The sequence below is a fragment of the Pituophis catenifer genome, unplaced genomic scaffold (genome assembly GCF_029215685.1).
Source record: "Pituophis catenifer annectens isolate HBS135680 unplaced genomic scaffold, rPitCat1.0.hap2 SCAF_7, whole genome shotgun sequence".
In the NCBI taxonomy this organism is placed as follows: domain Eukaryota; kingdom Metazoa; phylum Chordata; class Lepidosauria; order Squamata; family Colubridae; genus Pituophis; species Pituophis catenifer.
In genome coordinates this window covers 66,686,390-66,703,909 of record NW_027256887.1, presented here as the reverse complement: position 1 = coordinate 66,703,909, position 17,520 = coordinate 66,686,390, and the positions used below count along the sequence as shown (strand labels likewise).

Here is a 17,520-nt window from a genome sequence, read left to right as displayed (position 1 = left end):
TGCTCTTTCATGTTTTAAAACATATACTCTGTGCATTTTCCTGTTTGCAAAATATATAAATCAATCTGATGCTTGTAATGGTGTGAAGCTGCCTATCAAGCCACCATTCCTCCCCTACTAGAGATCACCTTAAAATGGAAGGATAGCACAGAATGTCCTTAGTACATTCTAAAACAATTGCACAATGTTTATGTTGCAAAACAGGAACTGCACTTCTATGCTGCCACCAACTTGATTGCACTGGTTGATTTTGATTTTGCAACCAAAATCAATTCTCCCACCTCCATCCCAAAAGGGAAAAGGGAAAAAAAAAAAGACTGAGAAACAAAATGGCTTCTTATCAATTTCACTCTTTTATGTAAAAATATGGACTTGCTAAGAGGGCTGAAACTCAGAAAGGAGGAGGAAAGATAAGGCAAGAGATCCTTCCAGCAGAAAAATACCCATAGCCTCTCCAAAATCTCCCTGCTGAAAATTGCATCGTCATCACTGTTTTGATTAAAACATAGCTAGACCAGAAATTGGCTTAGACTAAACTCAGCTAACATGGTGGGATCACAAGAAATCCAGAGTTGCTTTTGAATTGGCATAAAGACCTCCATGGAAATATCCTTCGCAGGCAGGAATTAATACAGCAGAGGTGGGTGGGGGATACTAATTTGAATCTCTGTTGTGGAACTGAACATCTACCCTCCAACCTGGAAATGTTATGGGTTGATTCTCACTTAAATCCAGTTCAATTTGAGGCTCTGATCCCACCAGTATTAGAAGTACAATATAAGCTATGGAATTTAGAACATATATTGTCATAGGATTCCATACATATTATGTTAGGGAATGGCTATTGCCTAATTGGTTGGGTTGGCAATATATATAAACCATCAATGCATGTTTGCAGTCAAATTGTAATGTATAGCTTTAAGACTGTAATGCTGTATTGCATCATACTGTATTCTGATTGGCTAGCTCTGTAGCCAATGTATTTAAGAGGAAGCTTGAATCATGGCTTATTTTTCTTATTACATTATTATTGCTACCTCTGCTCCTCTCTGCCTGTTCTCTCTGCATGATCACTGCTTGCTCACTGCTACTTGTTATTTTCTACTGTTTTACTGATTGTTTTACTGCTGTACTTGTTCCTGTTTGCAACTCCAAAAAGAACTGTTTTATTGCATATGACTACAACAACTGCTAAGAAGACTTTGTTCTTGGAATATCCCTGGATTGACAATTTAAGTATCTTTCTCTGGGTATGACCTGGATTGTTTATTGGACTTTGCTTTACTTTTTCCTAAAAGTAAAAGAATATCACAACTCAGTATGTCTGTATTAACAGTGCTTATTCACAATCACTTTCAGTCATTTCTCATGTGCACAATCTTGCTACTCAAGGGTTACTCTGCGCATATTCCTTAACACATATTGCACGAGGTTCAATAAATGTCTCAAAGATTGCCTCTGTCATGCGAGACACAAGAGATCTTGGTGGCCCAAAGTACATTTGGCCAGCTGTGCCCAACTGTCAGATGCAACCTTTCCTGGCTGGGTTTTATAGAAAGTCAACGCCCACCCACCCTCCTAGAGAATGAAATATTTTGGGGAATATTAAAAAGGCAGGATAGAATATTTCCCCTAAAGGACGGATGAAAAAAAAAATCTTAAGGGAGGCAGAAACCAGCACCAGTCTCCCTGCCCCAAGCAGAAACTGAAGGGACAGCTTTTAGAAATGCAGATTTGGTAATCTATTCAGAAAAACTGGACCAGACAGAATAAGCAATTAGGTTGACAAGATTAACTCAGACAAACACCTAGGATTTGCATTTCCCCTTCTGCCTATAGAGCCAGCCCCATAGGAATCTGACAACAGCAATTAGAATATTAAAGGACATGTTCTTGCACAGAAACAGGAAGCTCAAATGCAAAGCCCAAATAAAGTATAAAAACCCTTCCACTCTCAACTCCATTTTGTCAGCTGTCCCAGAACTGCATGCTGAATGTGTGTTGGTTCTGTTCACCAATAAACAGAATCTTTCTTTCCAATCAGCCTCCGTTTTATTCCCAGTTTAGAACTGGACCTGGATTTTTCTTCCAACAGTCTCAATAGCACGAAGTCTGACAACTATTGCAGTATGCCTTGCAGTTGGCTGGAAGCTGCAAGTGGTGCAGAATGCAGCTGCTTCAAACATCCTAAAGGAACTACCTATATGCTACAGGTCAGGTTTTAGAGTTTTCATCATAATTTTTATGGTCTTAAATGGTTTAAGACCCTGATGTCTGAGAAATATCTGTTCCAGTAATATGTATCTGAAGCGGGAAGAAAGCTCTCTTAAAAACCCTGTGCCTGGGAGATATGCATGATGTAAGAATGTGGGAGAGGGTTTTCTCTGTTCTGTCTCTCCCCCCTCCCTCTTTCTTTGTCTAAGTTTTTAAACACCCTTCCCTAATATTGCACAATATCGTTTGAGGTTGTTTTTTTTTTTTTTTGGTGTAATTTGAGTATTTTCCTTTTTACCCTTGCACTAAAGCCTTAACATAGCCCAACCAGACTCTACTATTCCTTCTGAAATCTGTATTATGATTCCTTTTGGTCGAGGCTTTTAAAAGTGTTATTTATATGTATTGCATGTTACTGGGTTAATTTATGTATATCACCTTTTCTGAGATTCATAAAGATACAGAAATTTTAAAAAATGAAATTATCTCAATTTTGCCTGGCGTTTTTTAACATTACAACCCATATCATCCTCAAGCTGGAGATAATAACTGTATTCATTCATATCATCTGGAAAGTACAAAATGAAGTTCTGTCTGACTTTGTTTGGTTTTGTATGTGGTTGAAAAGACACCAGTGTGGGTATGTGGTAGCAGTTTGCAGATTTAGGTAAATATGAGATGCGGCCTGCAAAAATCAGGATAACTGCTAGATAGCATTAAAGAATAAATGTTGGAATGGGGTGGGGGGAGTAAAAGTTAGGGGGTTTTATTGCTTCGGTGCCATTTAATGATTGCCTGACATTTGCAGTGCCAGATCTAGTAGCTCTAGGTTTAGGACCAGAAAGGCTTATTGGATCTTATCCGGATTGCTTCTTTACCAAGCATTGTTTGCTTGTCCCTGTCTTTACAGGGAAGGGTGCTCTTTGAGAACTGCATGACAAAGAGAAATGAACAAACATTTTTCTGGCATGGAGTGGACCCATGTTGCTTCTGCCTGTTTGTGCAGCTGCTGGAGATATAGAATGTCTATGTGGAAAAGAAAGCAACTCTACTGCCATTTTTAACTTTTACCACTGTAAATATATTATGGAATTGTAGAAATATATACTTTAGATGCTGCTAACACCCCCCCCCCCCAATCAGTGACAAACTGCCTATAATTTTAACATAGTGTGTGACATGGTGTGCTATTAACTTTCTATATTATAAAACTGGAAGCTCTTCTATCATTAAACTTAAACGTGTAAATAAAATCATCACATTTCTCTTCTTGATTAAACAAATATGTCTCCCGTTCTTTCTTTCTTTTTGTTTCTCAGTGTTTTAGACTGTGATCTTGTCGGAGCCAATTTACCAACTTGTATTGTGCAATAATACCCAGTTTGTGGGGGCAATAAGCTGACTTTGTATAAAAAAAATATACAAAAGAATGAAGGCTATTGCTTAAAGCATTGTAAGCCGCCCTGAGTCTCCGGAGAAGGGTGGCATATAAATCAAATTAAAAAAAAAAAATAAAAAAAAATAAGGAGTACTTACTGAATGTTTAAAAATAAAAATAGAAAAGCATGGTAAGCTGCATTTGGATACACAAAATTGATACCTTAGTGCAATTAAGCTTGACGCTATGAAGCTTCTTGCTGCATCTAACTTTATTTAAAAAATATTTCCAGTAAATTTAAAAGCAAAGTGCTGGGGTCTCACTTTGCATTCATACAAAATAAAAGAGGACTTCATATGGAAATGGACTAACCTGCCCGAAAAAGACAGAGCTGAAATGGCAGAATATCTAGCGGTCACAAGGACCAACAGTTAGTCTTCTAGTAAATATGGTATCTTATGACCACTTGGATTCAAGCTGGCAACTTCTTGGGCTAGGATAAGGGTGTCAACCTCGCGTCCTGGGTCCAATGCGTTACGCACTGGTTTAGCAAAGGGGGGGAAAGTTGCGATACATCACATGATGACAACGTGACACTGCGAGTTTGACACTCCTGGGCTAGGAAGTTAAGCAAGATTGGTCAAATATGTGGGCGAAGGACCACAAAAAAAAAAAAAAAAAAAACCCTCAAGAAAACTGCCTATGTGATCAACAGAAGCTGTACTTAACTAGATGGCATCATTATTTTTTATGCCAGTTACACAATTTGAATTCTAAAGTTATTGTTGGAATACTGCAGCCCATTTAATAAGTTGATACATGACTTTAAAGAGGCAGTTTGCTGTTGACATCATCTGAGGGCGGAGAAGTCATCTAGAGGCTCTAGGAAACATTCGTTGGAGAACAACTTTATTTGTGTCAAAACTTTTGATTCAATTTTCTTTCTTCTGGAATACTGATCCCCTTGTTCCCCCTTTAAGTTCACTTATTATTGGTAGTCCAAATAAGTATGGAATATTTATTTATGAAATAAATAAAAATGGAAAAGAGTGGAATGCTTGACTGTAGTTTGATTCCTACAGATTCGTGCAGAGGCAAATGTATAGTCTAAATTTATTAATATAAAATCATTTGACATTCTGAGGGGTTTCCCCCCCCCCCTGTGATTGTTAAAGCAGGGTGACAATATATTTTGTTATCAGTCAAGGATGTAACCCATTAATCCTGAAACTGGTGGCCTCCAACTCTGTTGGGATTTTAACTTCCAGAATTCTAAATGCTGGCATGTATCATGGAAGTCCGAATTCCTCTGGAAATCATCAGATTGAGAAAGGAAGATAAAATCTGAAGCCCATTTATCTATCTACAGTAATATAGAGTTAAAAAAAAAAACTTGCTGCATTTACACATAGCTTTCTTGGCAAGCCAAAAACAGTTGGAAACAGGGTAATCACATCTCAGGAATTCTTTAATTTGGATTACTGCACTCAGAAGGAAGTTGACTTGGGTTTCCTGGCCTAAATGACCCTTCCCAATGTATGGTTTTTTAAAGGAAAGACGGAAGTTATTACACAGCCTAGAAGCTCCCTGATTACTCTTTCCAGTAATTTTCTTTGCTATTTGGAAGTTTTACATCACAATGATTGGAATTTAGCTAATCTAATCCTCCAAAACTTCCAGTAAGGGCAGACTCTCATGGTTTCCCTTTCTTTGGAAAGATACCCTGTTTCCCCAAAAATAAGACCTGACCGGAAAATAAACCCTAGCATGATTTTTCAGGATACTCGTAATATAAGCCCTACCCCAAAAATAAGCCTCAGTTAAGATTGTCAGCAGACGGAGGCATTTAGTAGAGTATTTTCCCTAAAATAAGACCTAACTGGAAAATAAGCCATAATGTGTCTTTTGGAGCAAAAATTAATATAAGATCTGGTCTTATTTTGGAGAAAACACAGTAGGAGCCGTGGTGGTACAGTGGTTAGAATGCAGAATTGCAGGCTAATTCTGTTGCCTGCCATCAGCTTGATCCTGACCGGCTCAAGGTTGACTCAGCTTCCCATCCTTGCAAGATTAGTAAAATGAGGACCTAGATTGTTGAGGGCAATATGCTGATTTTGTAAAGAGGGCTGTAAAGCATTATGAAGCAGTATATAAGTAAGTGGTATTGGTATTGGTATTTGACCAGACTGCAATGTTATAACCAAGGAATAAGCATGTTGCTTCTAAATACTATGTGAACACAGTCGTGTCTCACACAATGACCAAATAAGAAGAGTGTGTGAAAGAACAGAACCCTTATATTCTCTGGATTACAGATTTCTTAGGATTGAAGTGTGTGTGTGTGTGTGTGTGTGTGTGTGTGTGTTTTCAAGTCTATGCTTGAGAATAGGAGTGATTGCGTATTGTTAAAATTTGATCCTCCAACTTTATTAATGTGTGGCATTTTTGCCAAATAAAAGTGACAGTATTAAGTACTGTCAGGGGTGCTATCTAATAATCCAGGAGGCTGGGATTAAAAGGATTGCACATTTCATATCCAGAAAATGTTAAAATATTATGTTGTCTCTATTTGAATATTTCTTTGAACTCTTTCCTATATTTTTGAGCCAAATGACCCCAAGAGTTCAAACAAACAAACAAGCAAAGGAAATGGATGGTCTCACTATGCCTTTTGTAACTTCCCGTATCTGTGTTGTTGTTTTTTTCTGCAGATAGCAGCATCCAAATAAAAGCATTCTGTGCTGATCTGCTGAGGTCCAAATAGATACAAGCATAATTGTATCTGATCCTTGTCTGCTGAGGGGGTCAGTTATGTTTGCGTGAAATCAGTTTGTGTACAGTATGTTTTTTCCTTTATACAACCACACTCAAAAGAAGTAACTGCAGAGAAATGTTGCGGATTTGAGGAAAATATACATATTGTACTTCTTACATCTCACATCTTCAATAAGTTAAGAGTTCAGGAAAGCCATTGGGGTACTTTGCACCACAACTTTGGATGTACCCAGGAGCCCTCAGCATTTTATCATAATACAGGTAGTCCTCAACGTACGACCACAACTGAGCCCAAAATTTATGTCGTTAAGTGAGAAATTTGTTAAGTGAATTTTGCCCCATTTTACAACTTTTCTTGCCAAATTTGTTAAATGAATCACTGCAGTTGTTAAATTAGTAACCTGGTTGTTAAGTGAATCTGGTTTCCCCATTGACTTTGCTTGTCAGAAGGTCGCGCAAGGGGATAACATGATCCCGGGACACTGCAACTGTCATAAATATGAACCAGTTGCCAAGCATCTGAATTTTGATCATGCGACCCTAGGGCAGTGACGGCTAGCCTTTTCCGAACCGAGTGCCCAAAGCGCTCATGGTCCCAAAATGCAATGTGTGTGTGGCCCCTCTGCCCACGCCCTGGCCCATTCATGTGCATGTGGCCCCCCACATGTGTGTGCAGCCCCCCACACATGCACATACAGCCCCCTGCCCCGTGCATGCGTGCGCACCCAACCCTCATGTGCCCCGCCCCCCATGCATGTGCGACAGAGCCCTGACAACCAGCTGGCTGGCGGGAGGTGCGCGCACATGCGCGACAGAGCAGAAGTGGGGCAACAGCTCACGTGCTCACAGAGAGGGCGCTGTGTGCCACCTGTGACACACACGCCATAGGTTTGCCATCATGGTCCTAGGGGATGCTGCAACAGTTGTAAGTTTGAAAAACTGTCATAAGTCACTTTTTTCAGTGCCATTGTAACTTTGAACGGTCACTGAACGAACTGTTGTAAGTCGAGGACTACCTGTATATACCCATTTAAATCCTCACTCAGTTCATAGATTGCTTGCCTTCTAATTAACAGGCAAGGCAAGGCTGAATCCAGACAGCTTGGTAGATCTGTGGCTAAAGGAGCCAAAGCTGACTGTTGCACACAATGTGCCTTATGCCACACACACAGGTGTGCTCTGCACTGCTGACTCTACCTCCATAACATGCTTCAGAATAAGGAATAGACTAGACCAGACTAGACTAGAACAGAGCTGGAAGGGACCTTGGAGGTCTTCTAGTCCAGCCCCTTGCTCAAGCAGGAGAACCTATACCATTCAACTGCTGATGAACAGTGCATGAATGATGGGACATCTTTGTGCTGAAGTGAAGAGCTTGGATAGAAATGCCCATATTTCAGAGTTGGGAAAGGAAAATTCCCAACTTTAGGAAAATTCCCAAAAAGTAGAGGCCAAAAGCTCACTTTAAAACTGAGTATTAAAAAAAGAAAAATACTGAGTACTGAAAAAAATCAAGGCAGAAGACAATGAAAGATCAGCCCTATCTGTGGCTCAGGAAATTAAGTTCATATGTTGCTCGTGGCTTTATTTCCTAGGTCACCGTCAATGTTTTCCCCTTCAATTCCATTAACTTTTTTTTGGAGGGGGGGAAACTTAATTAGGTTATAAATGAAAAGCGAAAGTATCTAGACTACAGATGTATACTTTGGCTCCTTTCAAATAGGAGGAAATGGAAATTTAAAGAGTGGGTTTGCTTCCATGGAACACACGCTATAGTTTCTCCCCCCCCACCCCCATCTCGTAAGTCTTAGGTTACATGTTCAGTTTGGGTGCTCCTAATTTGGTGTTCAATAAACACATTTCTGAACTTTGTGTTACACACTGTATTTTGGGTTGGAACCACTACAGCTGAAATTATAAAACTGATTTCAAATTTGATAGATCTTTTTCCTTTCTCTGAATATAAGCAGCTCTATATTAAGATAGATCTTTAGTGAGTTTTGTAGATAAGAGGTAGCAAATCTTCAGTAAACTAAGCAAAGACCATGATCCATAAAAGGCAAAGTGTGGTTTGGCAAAAAGGAAGCAGCTTTTGGCCAGTGATCAGACTCATATATTAGTAAAGATGTATGGAATTTTTATTTATTTAATTTGCAAAAAGGGAAATCTGTAGAACTCAGACTGTAGGTTCTAGTATTCTAGGAATCTTTAGCTTGACATAACAGAATAACAGAGTTGGAAAGGACTTTGGAGGTCTTTTCTGGAGCATATTTTGATTTGCATTACTATGAAGTCGGGTGGGTTCTAAAAATTTTTACTACCGGTTTTGTGGGCGTGGCTTATTTTGTGGGCATGGCTTGATGGTCATGTGACAGTTATTTAGGATTTAGCAGAAGTATTGGTCTACCAGGCTTTTAACTGCTTGCAGAGCTGTACTGATCTACCCATTTATTTTTGCAGGCACTGATCTACTCATGTATTTTTGCAGGCACCGGTCTACTCATTTGTTTTCTTTTAACACTGATCAGCTGTAGGGCGGCCCTTTGAAGCCCTGCGGCAAGAGTTTAAACAGTTTTTTCCCCTCTAGCCATCAGCTGGGACTCAGGAGGCAGCAATAGATTGGGGGTGGGGCCAAATAAAAGGTAAGAATAACGCGGGGTGGGGCAGGGGGTGGGGGGGGCAGAACCGGTTCGGTGATGTCATATCGTTACCGCTACCAGCTCGGTGGAACCGGGCGGAACCGGGCGGAACCCACCATTGTATGAAGTTCTTTTCAAGAATAGAGATTTCATATACACAGACATACACATATGCACATAGCTAAAAAGGGTGGAAAGCCTAAATATCGCTTAAAATTTTTCTTGAAAGAACACAACCATTAGCTCAGTGTGATATGCGTTCTACTAATTTCTCATTTCAACTTCCCAAGGGCTTCCATTTAGAAACCAAAGACTTAATTATTTTGCAAAGAAGTCTTGCCAAGAAACAAACTATAAATCTTCTTACACAAAGAATTTTAAAACTCAATTACAATGCTTCAGTTATTTCCATCTACAAGAGGTTTATTCTGAACAATCCATATTACTAATAATTTCCAGATACTGACATTGTGACACAATGTCTTTATATTCAGAAAAAGATTTAATAATTGAGCTCATTATTTGAGAAGCCTGTAATTTACAGCAATGAGTGCAGCTGCTAAAATGAATCAGAATTTGTGTGAATGGGACGCTTAACCTGTGTTACATCTGAACTTATTTGTCCTCCTTTAAAGAAAATATTTGCCTGTTGTCAGCTAAAGACTTTTACTCTTTTACTTTTGAAAACAGTTTTTCGTACTTCAGAATCACTTATTGGAAAAAGCTTGGAAAAAAGCATGATGATGAAAAAGCTTTCTCCTCTAAAAGCCTTGATGTTTAAACAAGACATTAATGGTCCTCCTTATTTTTGGTTACATGGAAAAAAACAAACAACCCAAATCCCCAAAGCATGAAAATACTCCACCCTAAATAATGCAAATAGTAGCTACAAACAACGAAGTGTTGGTTCATAAATTGCCTTAAATAGGTACTTTAAAAAAAAGAGAAGAAATATGACTAACAGGGTTCTGAAGGAATCTCTTTATTTGATCTAATTTTAAAGGCCTAAAACCAAAGTTAAGGTTACAAAAATACACATTACCCATAAATAGGAAATGTACTTTCCCTTCACTATAAAACTGGCACAACAGTGTTCCATGATCTGGTCAAAGAGAGGTGAAGATCTATTTGAAGGAGTCCCTATTTCCCAACTCTATATGATACAGTTGGGAACCAAGTTACCATATAACTGGCATGTATTTTCACAATGAGTGTTTTAAGTTTCATATAGATATGGAGAAATTTGGGGACCTATCCTGTCTCCTCATTTGTTCAGTAATAGATCTAGAGAACAACTTTGCTGGTTTTCACAAACTCCTAAAAAGGAGCTTCTTCAGAGTGCTTTGAGTTGTTGCATCTTTTATTTTCTTGCAATTCTGGTATTGTCTTTTAGTTTTGTTATGGAGTTTTTATACAGTATTACATTATTTTCTATGTGAGACGCTAAAAGTATTTTTTTATTGTGGCAGCAGTAAAATAGGGTTAATAATAGGATTCAGGCAGATGTCATGATCCAGGAATCAGATGATGACTGAGGCGAAGAAGCTACTTCAGCAGGACCTGTGGAATGTTGGCCTCAGGAGATGCAAAGTGAAAAATCCTCTTATGCTACCTGTCCCTGAGCAATAGGGACAATCAGATGATGATGTAAGGCCTCCCAGCCCCTGTATCCAGCAAATAAAGGGGTGAACAGAGTAGTGACATTCTATCAGGCTCCTTGCCAAGCAAGGGAACAAATCTCTTGATTAAGAGACAGCTGGCTACAGCCTGATTTAAGATGCAGCCATGACCCATGATTCCATGTTGGAAACAACCATCTGATCTTTGAGTCTTGCATGATGTTTGTGTCTGTATGACAACCTTGAGATGGCAACTTAGAAACTTACCTGAATGGATTTTATTTATTTATTTATTTAATAAAATTTGTATGCCGCCCTATCTCCAAGGTCTCAGGGCGGCTCACAACGACAGTCGACCAAGCGACTGTTAAAAACAACGAAGTTTCTTTCAGAGACTCTGTTTTAGCTTGTGGTCCTTGTCTGCTGGTATATTTTGGCCTTAACTAAATTGCTAGCAAATGAGTATATAATTGGAATTTGAATCAGGATACCTGGAAGATTTTAATGGCAGGTTATATAACCTGGCTAGTATTACATAAATATGGAGTGGGACAAGTTAAAATTCAACAGATTCATTCTTAACAACATGTAGCTTTTGTTATTAATGTAGCCTTTTCTGTTTATACCTTTTGAGATTTCTTGATTTACATATAATTAATGTAATTCAGTTCATTAATATAATTCAGGTTGCAAAGGTGGCTGGTTGAAGAATTCTGATGCTGGTGTGAAATAAAAATGCTCCATTTACATGACATAATTTATGTTATGAGTTGGAGGGTTGGTCACATTATGTCACCAACAATCCTTTTGTTGTATTTTATTTCATGGAAAAGGGCAAAGAGAGAGAGAATAGGGACAAAGATAACTGTGACAAATAACAGCAAATATATAATTGGGAAAATATGTTTTGGGGAATGAGAAAGTAACCCTGCAAGCTACATTATGAGAAATATTTAGTCCCATGCTTTGTATCCCTTCTTAAAATATTTTTCTTAGAAAAAAATATTTGCCAGCTCAGTAATTCTTGTCCATAGTTCTATAAATTGAACAATCAGTTTGGGTGTTCTCTGACAGTAGGTACTAGAGGACTTTTCATTGTGTGGGTAGTTTGTTTCCAGTTTCTGATGTCCAGAGCAGAAAAAGTATATACACATCTTCCAACAAAATGAATATCCATGCAACTTTATCAAAAAGTACCTGACCATTCAACTCACTACTGCACAATCAACACAAGCTATGAAAAGACTAATACTGCCATACACCAAAAACATCTCAAACAACCTAAAGACTATTATAATCAGCATCACCGTAGTCAGGGGTGGGCTGCTGGGGGTTCGCAGGGATTCGGGAAAACCTCTAGCTAAGATTCTGCGCAGTTTGGAGAACCCCCAAATCCCACTCCTGGATGGCCCCGCCCGACCACCCCTCCCCTCCCCTCCCAGGAGTCCCCATGCGGCCCGTTTTGGAGGTAGGAAGTGCAGGGCATGCAGAGAGGCTTGGGAGGGTGAAAAGTGTGCCTACTGGAAGTTTGGGAAGGCCAGAAATAGGCCCATTTCTGGCCTCCTGAGGGCCTCCGGAGGCTGTTTTCACCCTCCTGGAAGCTCAAGAAAAGCCTCCAGAGCCTGGGGAGGGCAAAAATGCCCCCCCCATGGTGCAGGAGGCCGACAAGGCGATGCCCACCATGGCCACGCCCACCCAGCAACCGGGCAGAGAACCCCTTGCTAAAATTTTTGAAGCCCAACCCTGACCATAGTACACAAACGAACTCAAGCCCTCCAAAATATTTTAAGTAAATTTGGACCAATTTGGACAAATAATCAATCAGTAAACAATAACCTAATCAAGGAAATACTAAGGAGAAAAGAACACCCCTAGTAACACTGACAGGACAAGCTACAATATATAAACAGAGCAAATTCCACTCCTTTCTAACACTGAAAAGTTACTTAGTCTGGTAAGGAAATGTTTGCAAGAAAACAACCAAGTTCAGAGAGCACTATGGACTCTACAAGCTTTGTTTGCCAGGGAGAGAAAATAAAGCAGAGAGCTGAATTTGCTTTCTACAAGAAATCCAATAGTAATATGATTCTCCTAAAAATCTGATAGGGAAAAGTGCTAATGCTGTAAACCTTCATCTTATTTCAATCTTTCTCACTCTGTCTCTGTAAATAAACTTTATACCACAGAAATGTCGAAAAGCTCAATGAATCCTTTCAGAAAATAAGCCTGGGTGAGCATGGGTACACTGAAAATCTTACCATTAAGAGGTGAAGTATATAAACATAACCATCTAAAGATACTGAACATTTACTTCTGACAATTTTGACAACCAAAGTAGGGAAGAAAAACTTTTGCTGAGTCACTGAAATTGAGAGAATTGTGTGGGTATGGATGGTTTTATGTACTCGATAGGCACCTGCCTCTTGTATGATTTCACATTGGCCAGATTAGTTTATATAAAATCGAAGTCAAAGACCAGCAAGTTATTTTCAGTGCACATTTCTGGATTGAGTATAGATAAATTGCAAGATTAGATCCAGGAAAGGCAGTTATCTTAAGTTACTTTATATGGGATTACTGTAGAGGCTTTTGCATGGGTGAAGATAATAAATGGAGTTGCCAAGGATTGAATTGACCTCTTAAAATGTGGCATCTAATTAAAAGGAAGCATCATAATTACTGGCTTCCTTTTAATATAAAATAAAACAGAATACATCAGAACGGCAATATATTTTTGGCTTCTAGAATTCCAAGGTTTGCACAGCAGGAAATCTTGGCTATGACAGCCAAACACAGGAATTTATCTGATTTCTAATTTGCTCTGAACTCCTGATCTGTTGCCAGGTAGATTTGAAGTTCCTTCCTGCTGGTTCAATCCATAGCTGGCATTAGATAAAGTAAATACGCATTGCATTAACAAATCATCTCTCCCTCTCTCTGCCCTTCAGTCAAAAAATTACCATAGAAGGTGATATTATAGAAGAAATTTTGAACTAGATTGAAGAGCACTTGGACAATTTCATGCTCAAAACCAATATATAAATCCTAGAAGATGGAATTGCTTAAAAAATCAATTGATGTGGTGAAATTTAGCTGTGAAATTTGGACAATGCAGAAGTTAAAAGTTGTATAGTTGAAAGCATGAAATGGCAAATGCTTAACATAGCATAAGGTAACAAAAAAATATAGGACTGTCAAAAGACTAGAGTACATAACATAGCTAAATAGATTGCCTCATGGAAATGGAATGGTCTGGCCATATCACTTGATGAGCATATCAATGCTGGAAAACAATAATCCTTGATTACATATGAACTGACCTTAAGCAACCTAGTAAATGTCCAAAGAAATACTGGGAAATTGATATAATTTAATTTGAAAGTATTGTGAAGAAGCTGGAAAGCAGAAGAAGAGGCCTTTATTCTGAAGTGGATTGATTTGGGCTGATAATAAATCATGTATATGCATATCCATATGTGTATGCTTTCATGGGGTGTGATGGTTCAGTGGTTAAAAACACTGGGCTTGTCGGCTGGAAAGCTGGCAGTCTGGGTTTGACACCCAAGCACTGCATGATGGGGTGAGCTCCTGTACTTGCCCCAGCTCCTGCCCACCTAGCAGTTTGAAAGCATACAAATGCGAGTAGATAAATAGGTACCACTTCAGTGGGAAGGTAACAGTATTCTGTGCGCCTTGGCATATAGTCATGCTGGTCCCATGACCACAGAAATGTCTTTGGACAATGCTGGATTGCAGAGTGATGATGTTTTCTTTTTAGAAATCCTTTGTCTGGACTAATTTGCCTAATTTGTGGATTTTTCCAATCCATAATTGGAATACCAAAAGCATTTTTAAACGGCGGATTCTCACAGTGGCCCAGTATTTAATTCAAATGGAACCCAACTATATTAAAATTAAGAAAACATATAAATATTACAGAATGGTACAACCAGTTCACATTTTAGGTTTTGGCTTCTTTACTCTCAATTTAAATTCTATCAGCTTTATTCTCTCATTTGTTTGCCATATATTTGGTAGGTTTACAAATTGTACTAAGATATACTGTGGTTTTAATTGTATAGGCTGAGATATAGCCTAGCATGTGTTGTATGATCCAAGGCTAATGTGATTTCTTCAAAAATCATGCTTAAGCAAGACCCACATAAGCCAGATAATTAACTGTTTCTCAGGTTAGTTTAGTTCTTCGTTACAAGTTTCGTTGCCAAGCAGAGAAAGTGCTTGTTAGATTGAAAAGGTCTTAACTTTCTCCTTAAAATGAATTGCCACTTAAGTTCAAATTTAAGTCCTTATTTACCTTGGAACAAACAAGATACTGATATAGAAATAGAATTCCAGGAAAAATGGCTTATTGGGCAGAAAAACCAAGTTATAAAAATGATGACCTAACAACTTTTTGTCGGCTGAGCCAGATCTGAATAATCTTTTGTAGTGTCTGAGAATTATTCTCACTAATAATAAGATACTGTTATTTTCAATGCCAATGGATATCCTAGTGTCTATTTTTGCTTTATTTTATTAAAACCGAATGCACACAGACATATGTGCAAGAAAAGGCAGGGAAAGCAGGGATATTTTGCCATATTGCCATTAAAGGCTCTGCAATTAAAAATTCTGCTTACACAATGAAAGAGAGAACCTAGCTTTCCTGTGAAACAATTATCCCTGATATGTTTTCCAGGTTTTGTGAATTTACCCTGGAAGAAAATATACTTGCCCTCATCGTATTATATTTCCTGTAACCGTTTTTTATTTCAATATCCTGCACGCTAGATAATAACCATCTGTTTCTTTCATGTGGTCTGGCCAACACAATCAATATATGGACAATATATGGTCTTTTAATGAAGGACTGAAACAAAGATTTTAGAAGTTTGACTTACTGGACTGAAGAGATTCATGTGAGAATGTCTATGCACGTCCTTACCTTTCCCATTCCTGCATGAGCATGTCCCAGCTTGATGACCATTGGAAAAACTGGAGTTGTGAGCTGAAAGAGGAAAGAAATTGTTATCTAAGTAGAACATGAAAGCCTGTTTCAATGTTGTGATTTCAGTCTGGATCTATTCAACAGATCCTGGAAGCATTTGGTTATCATACGATCAAAAGAAAATATGTCTGACAGTCCTATGGAGAATGAAGCTTTCAACAAGCACTTCCCAACAGCTTTTGTCAATATCTGCTGGAGAATAAAGCCTAGATGTGTGGCAAATGCACACGAGTGCACATGAATGGCTTTTTTTTATTCATGTAGTCTTCAGATGTGCAGACTTTTTAAGCAGCTGCCACACGCTCTGCACAGATATTGGTAAAAGTTATTTGGGGATTTAAAAATATGTTAAATTTGCGATCACCAACTGTCGTGTACAAAGTCTTCCAACTTCTATTTGAACCATTGTATTTATTTGTTGTTAAATTTGGTATGTCACCCTTCAAAAGCAGACTGTTCCAGGAGACTTCATAACAAATTAAAATTGCAAAATAATAATGTAAGAACAGTTTGCATTAATATAAAACAATAAAAACATATTCATTTAAACAGCTTTAACAGCATATTTTTGTTTGAAATTAGCATATTATTTTATTCAGAGCATACAAATTAAAAATGTATTTTAACTTGCTGAAATGCAATAAAAGGCAATACATGCTGGGAAAAGACAAAACAGAGTTAGAGGACTATCTCTGAAAGGCTCCAATATCAAGGAAAGGCTCCAATATCAAGGCTTTAAAGGTCTTAATGTACATGTAAGAACTTAGTGAAATTAATGTATTTATGTATGTATTTATCCAATCAATGCATATGGTCACCCATCTGTTAAAAAAAAAACTTTATTAATGAACAAAATAAGAGAAAGAAAAAAAAATAAAACCAAATAAAACACCATCAAGTCTTAGTTAAGGCACAATCAGGTACACCTGTCCTAGAGCTCCCCCCCCCCCCCCCCCCCCCCCGGCAATGAACATCTTGGATTAAATGGGGGAAAGCCAGATCCTTGTGAAAGGCTAATAGAGTTGGGACTGTCTGTGTTTGGGGAAGGAAGCTATTCCATAGGGCAGGTAATATGACACAAAAGGGCAGGTAATATGACTGAGACTTACCAGTTGACACTGTTTCATTGAAGGTACCTAGACTATGCCCATTTTGCCAAATCTGGTGGGATGGTGAATACCACTGGGGAATAATTTGGTCCCATGCCATGAGGGCTTTAAAGGTGACAGCCATCAATTGGAATTGTACCTGGAAGCTCCACTGGCAGCCAGTGCAGTTCTCATAGCAGTGGTGTTATATAGAGGTACTGCAGTGTGCCCAATCTGCATATGCTGCTGCACTCCGGACAACCTGAAGCTTCCAGATGCTCTTGAAGAGCAGCTTCACATAGAACATGTTGCAATGATTTAAAGGGGGGTGGGGGTGGATTGACTAAAGCATGAGTGATTGTGATTAGTGCCTCCTCATCTTCAAATGGGCACAGCTGCTACACAGGGAATTAATGTACAAGCTCTCCTGGCCATGGGTGCCACCTGCTCCATGAACAGAAGCTATGCATCCAAGAGAACCCCAGATTTCAGATATTGTAGTGAAAGTCTTTATAAGTTAATATCATCTCCTTGAACTAGGATCAGAGATGAATGGGATTTTTTTTTAAAAAAAACCTAGCTTAATATGTTTATAATGCTTATTTCTATTCAGTACACTTTTATTATTAACTGAAGTATGTGGATAACTTTCAAGGGCAATCCCACATGTAAATACTTTAAAGTAAGCTAAATGTGTTGTTGCTAGGACACTAATTACTGTACAAGGTTATCTCTGTCCGAGAAGAATGATAACGGGCAGATCAGTGTACTGAGGTAAAAGGCACACTCTGTGTCACAG

General features: G+C 38.5%; 1 protein-coding gene across 2 annotated transcripts in view; it reads right to left on the bottom strand.

The window, feature by feature from the left end:
* SYN3 (synapsin III) overlaps positions 1-17,520 on the bottom strand; it is a 177,191-nt gene that overhangs the window by 22,868 nt on the left and 136,803 nt on the right. For both annotated transcript variants that reach the window (XM_070948007.1, XM_070948008.1), the window contains exon 6: positions 15,571-15,633. In XM_070948007.1, coding sequence (XP_070804108.1) covers positions 15,571-15,633 — 63 coding nt within the window. The remainder of the gene's footprint in view (positions 1-15,570; positions 15,634-17,520) is intronic.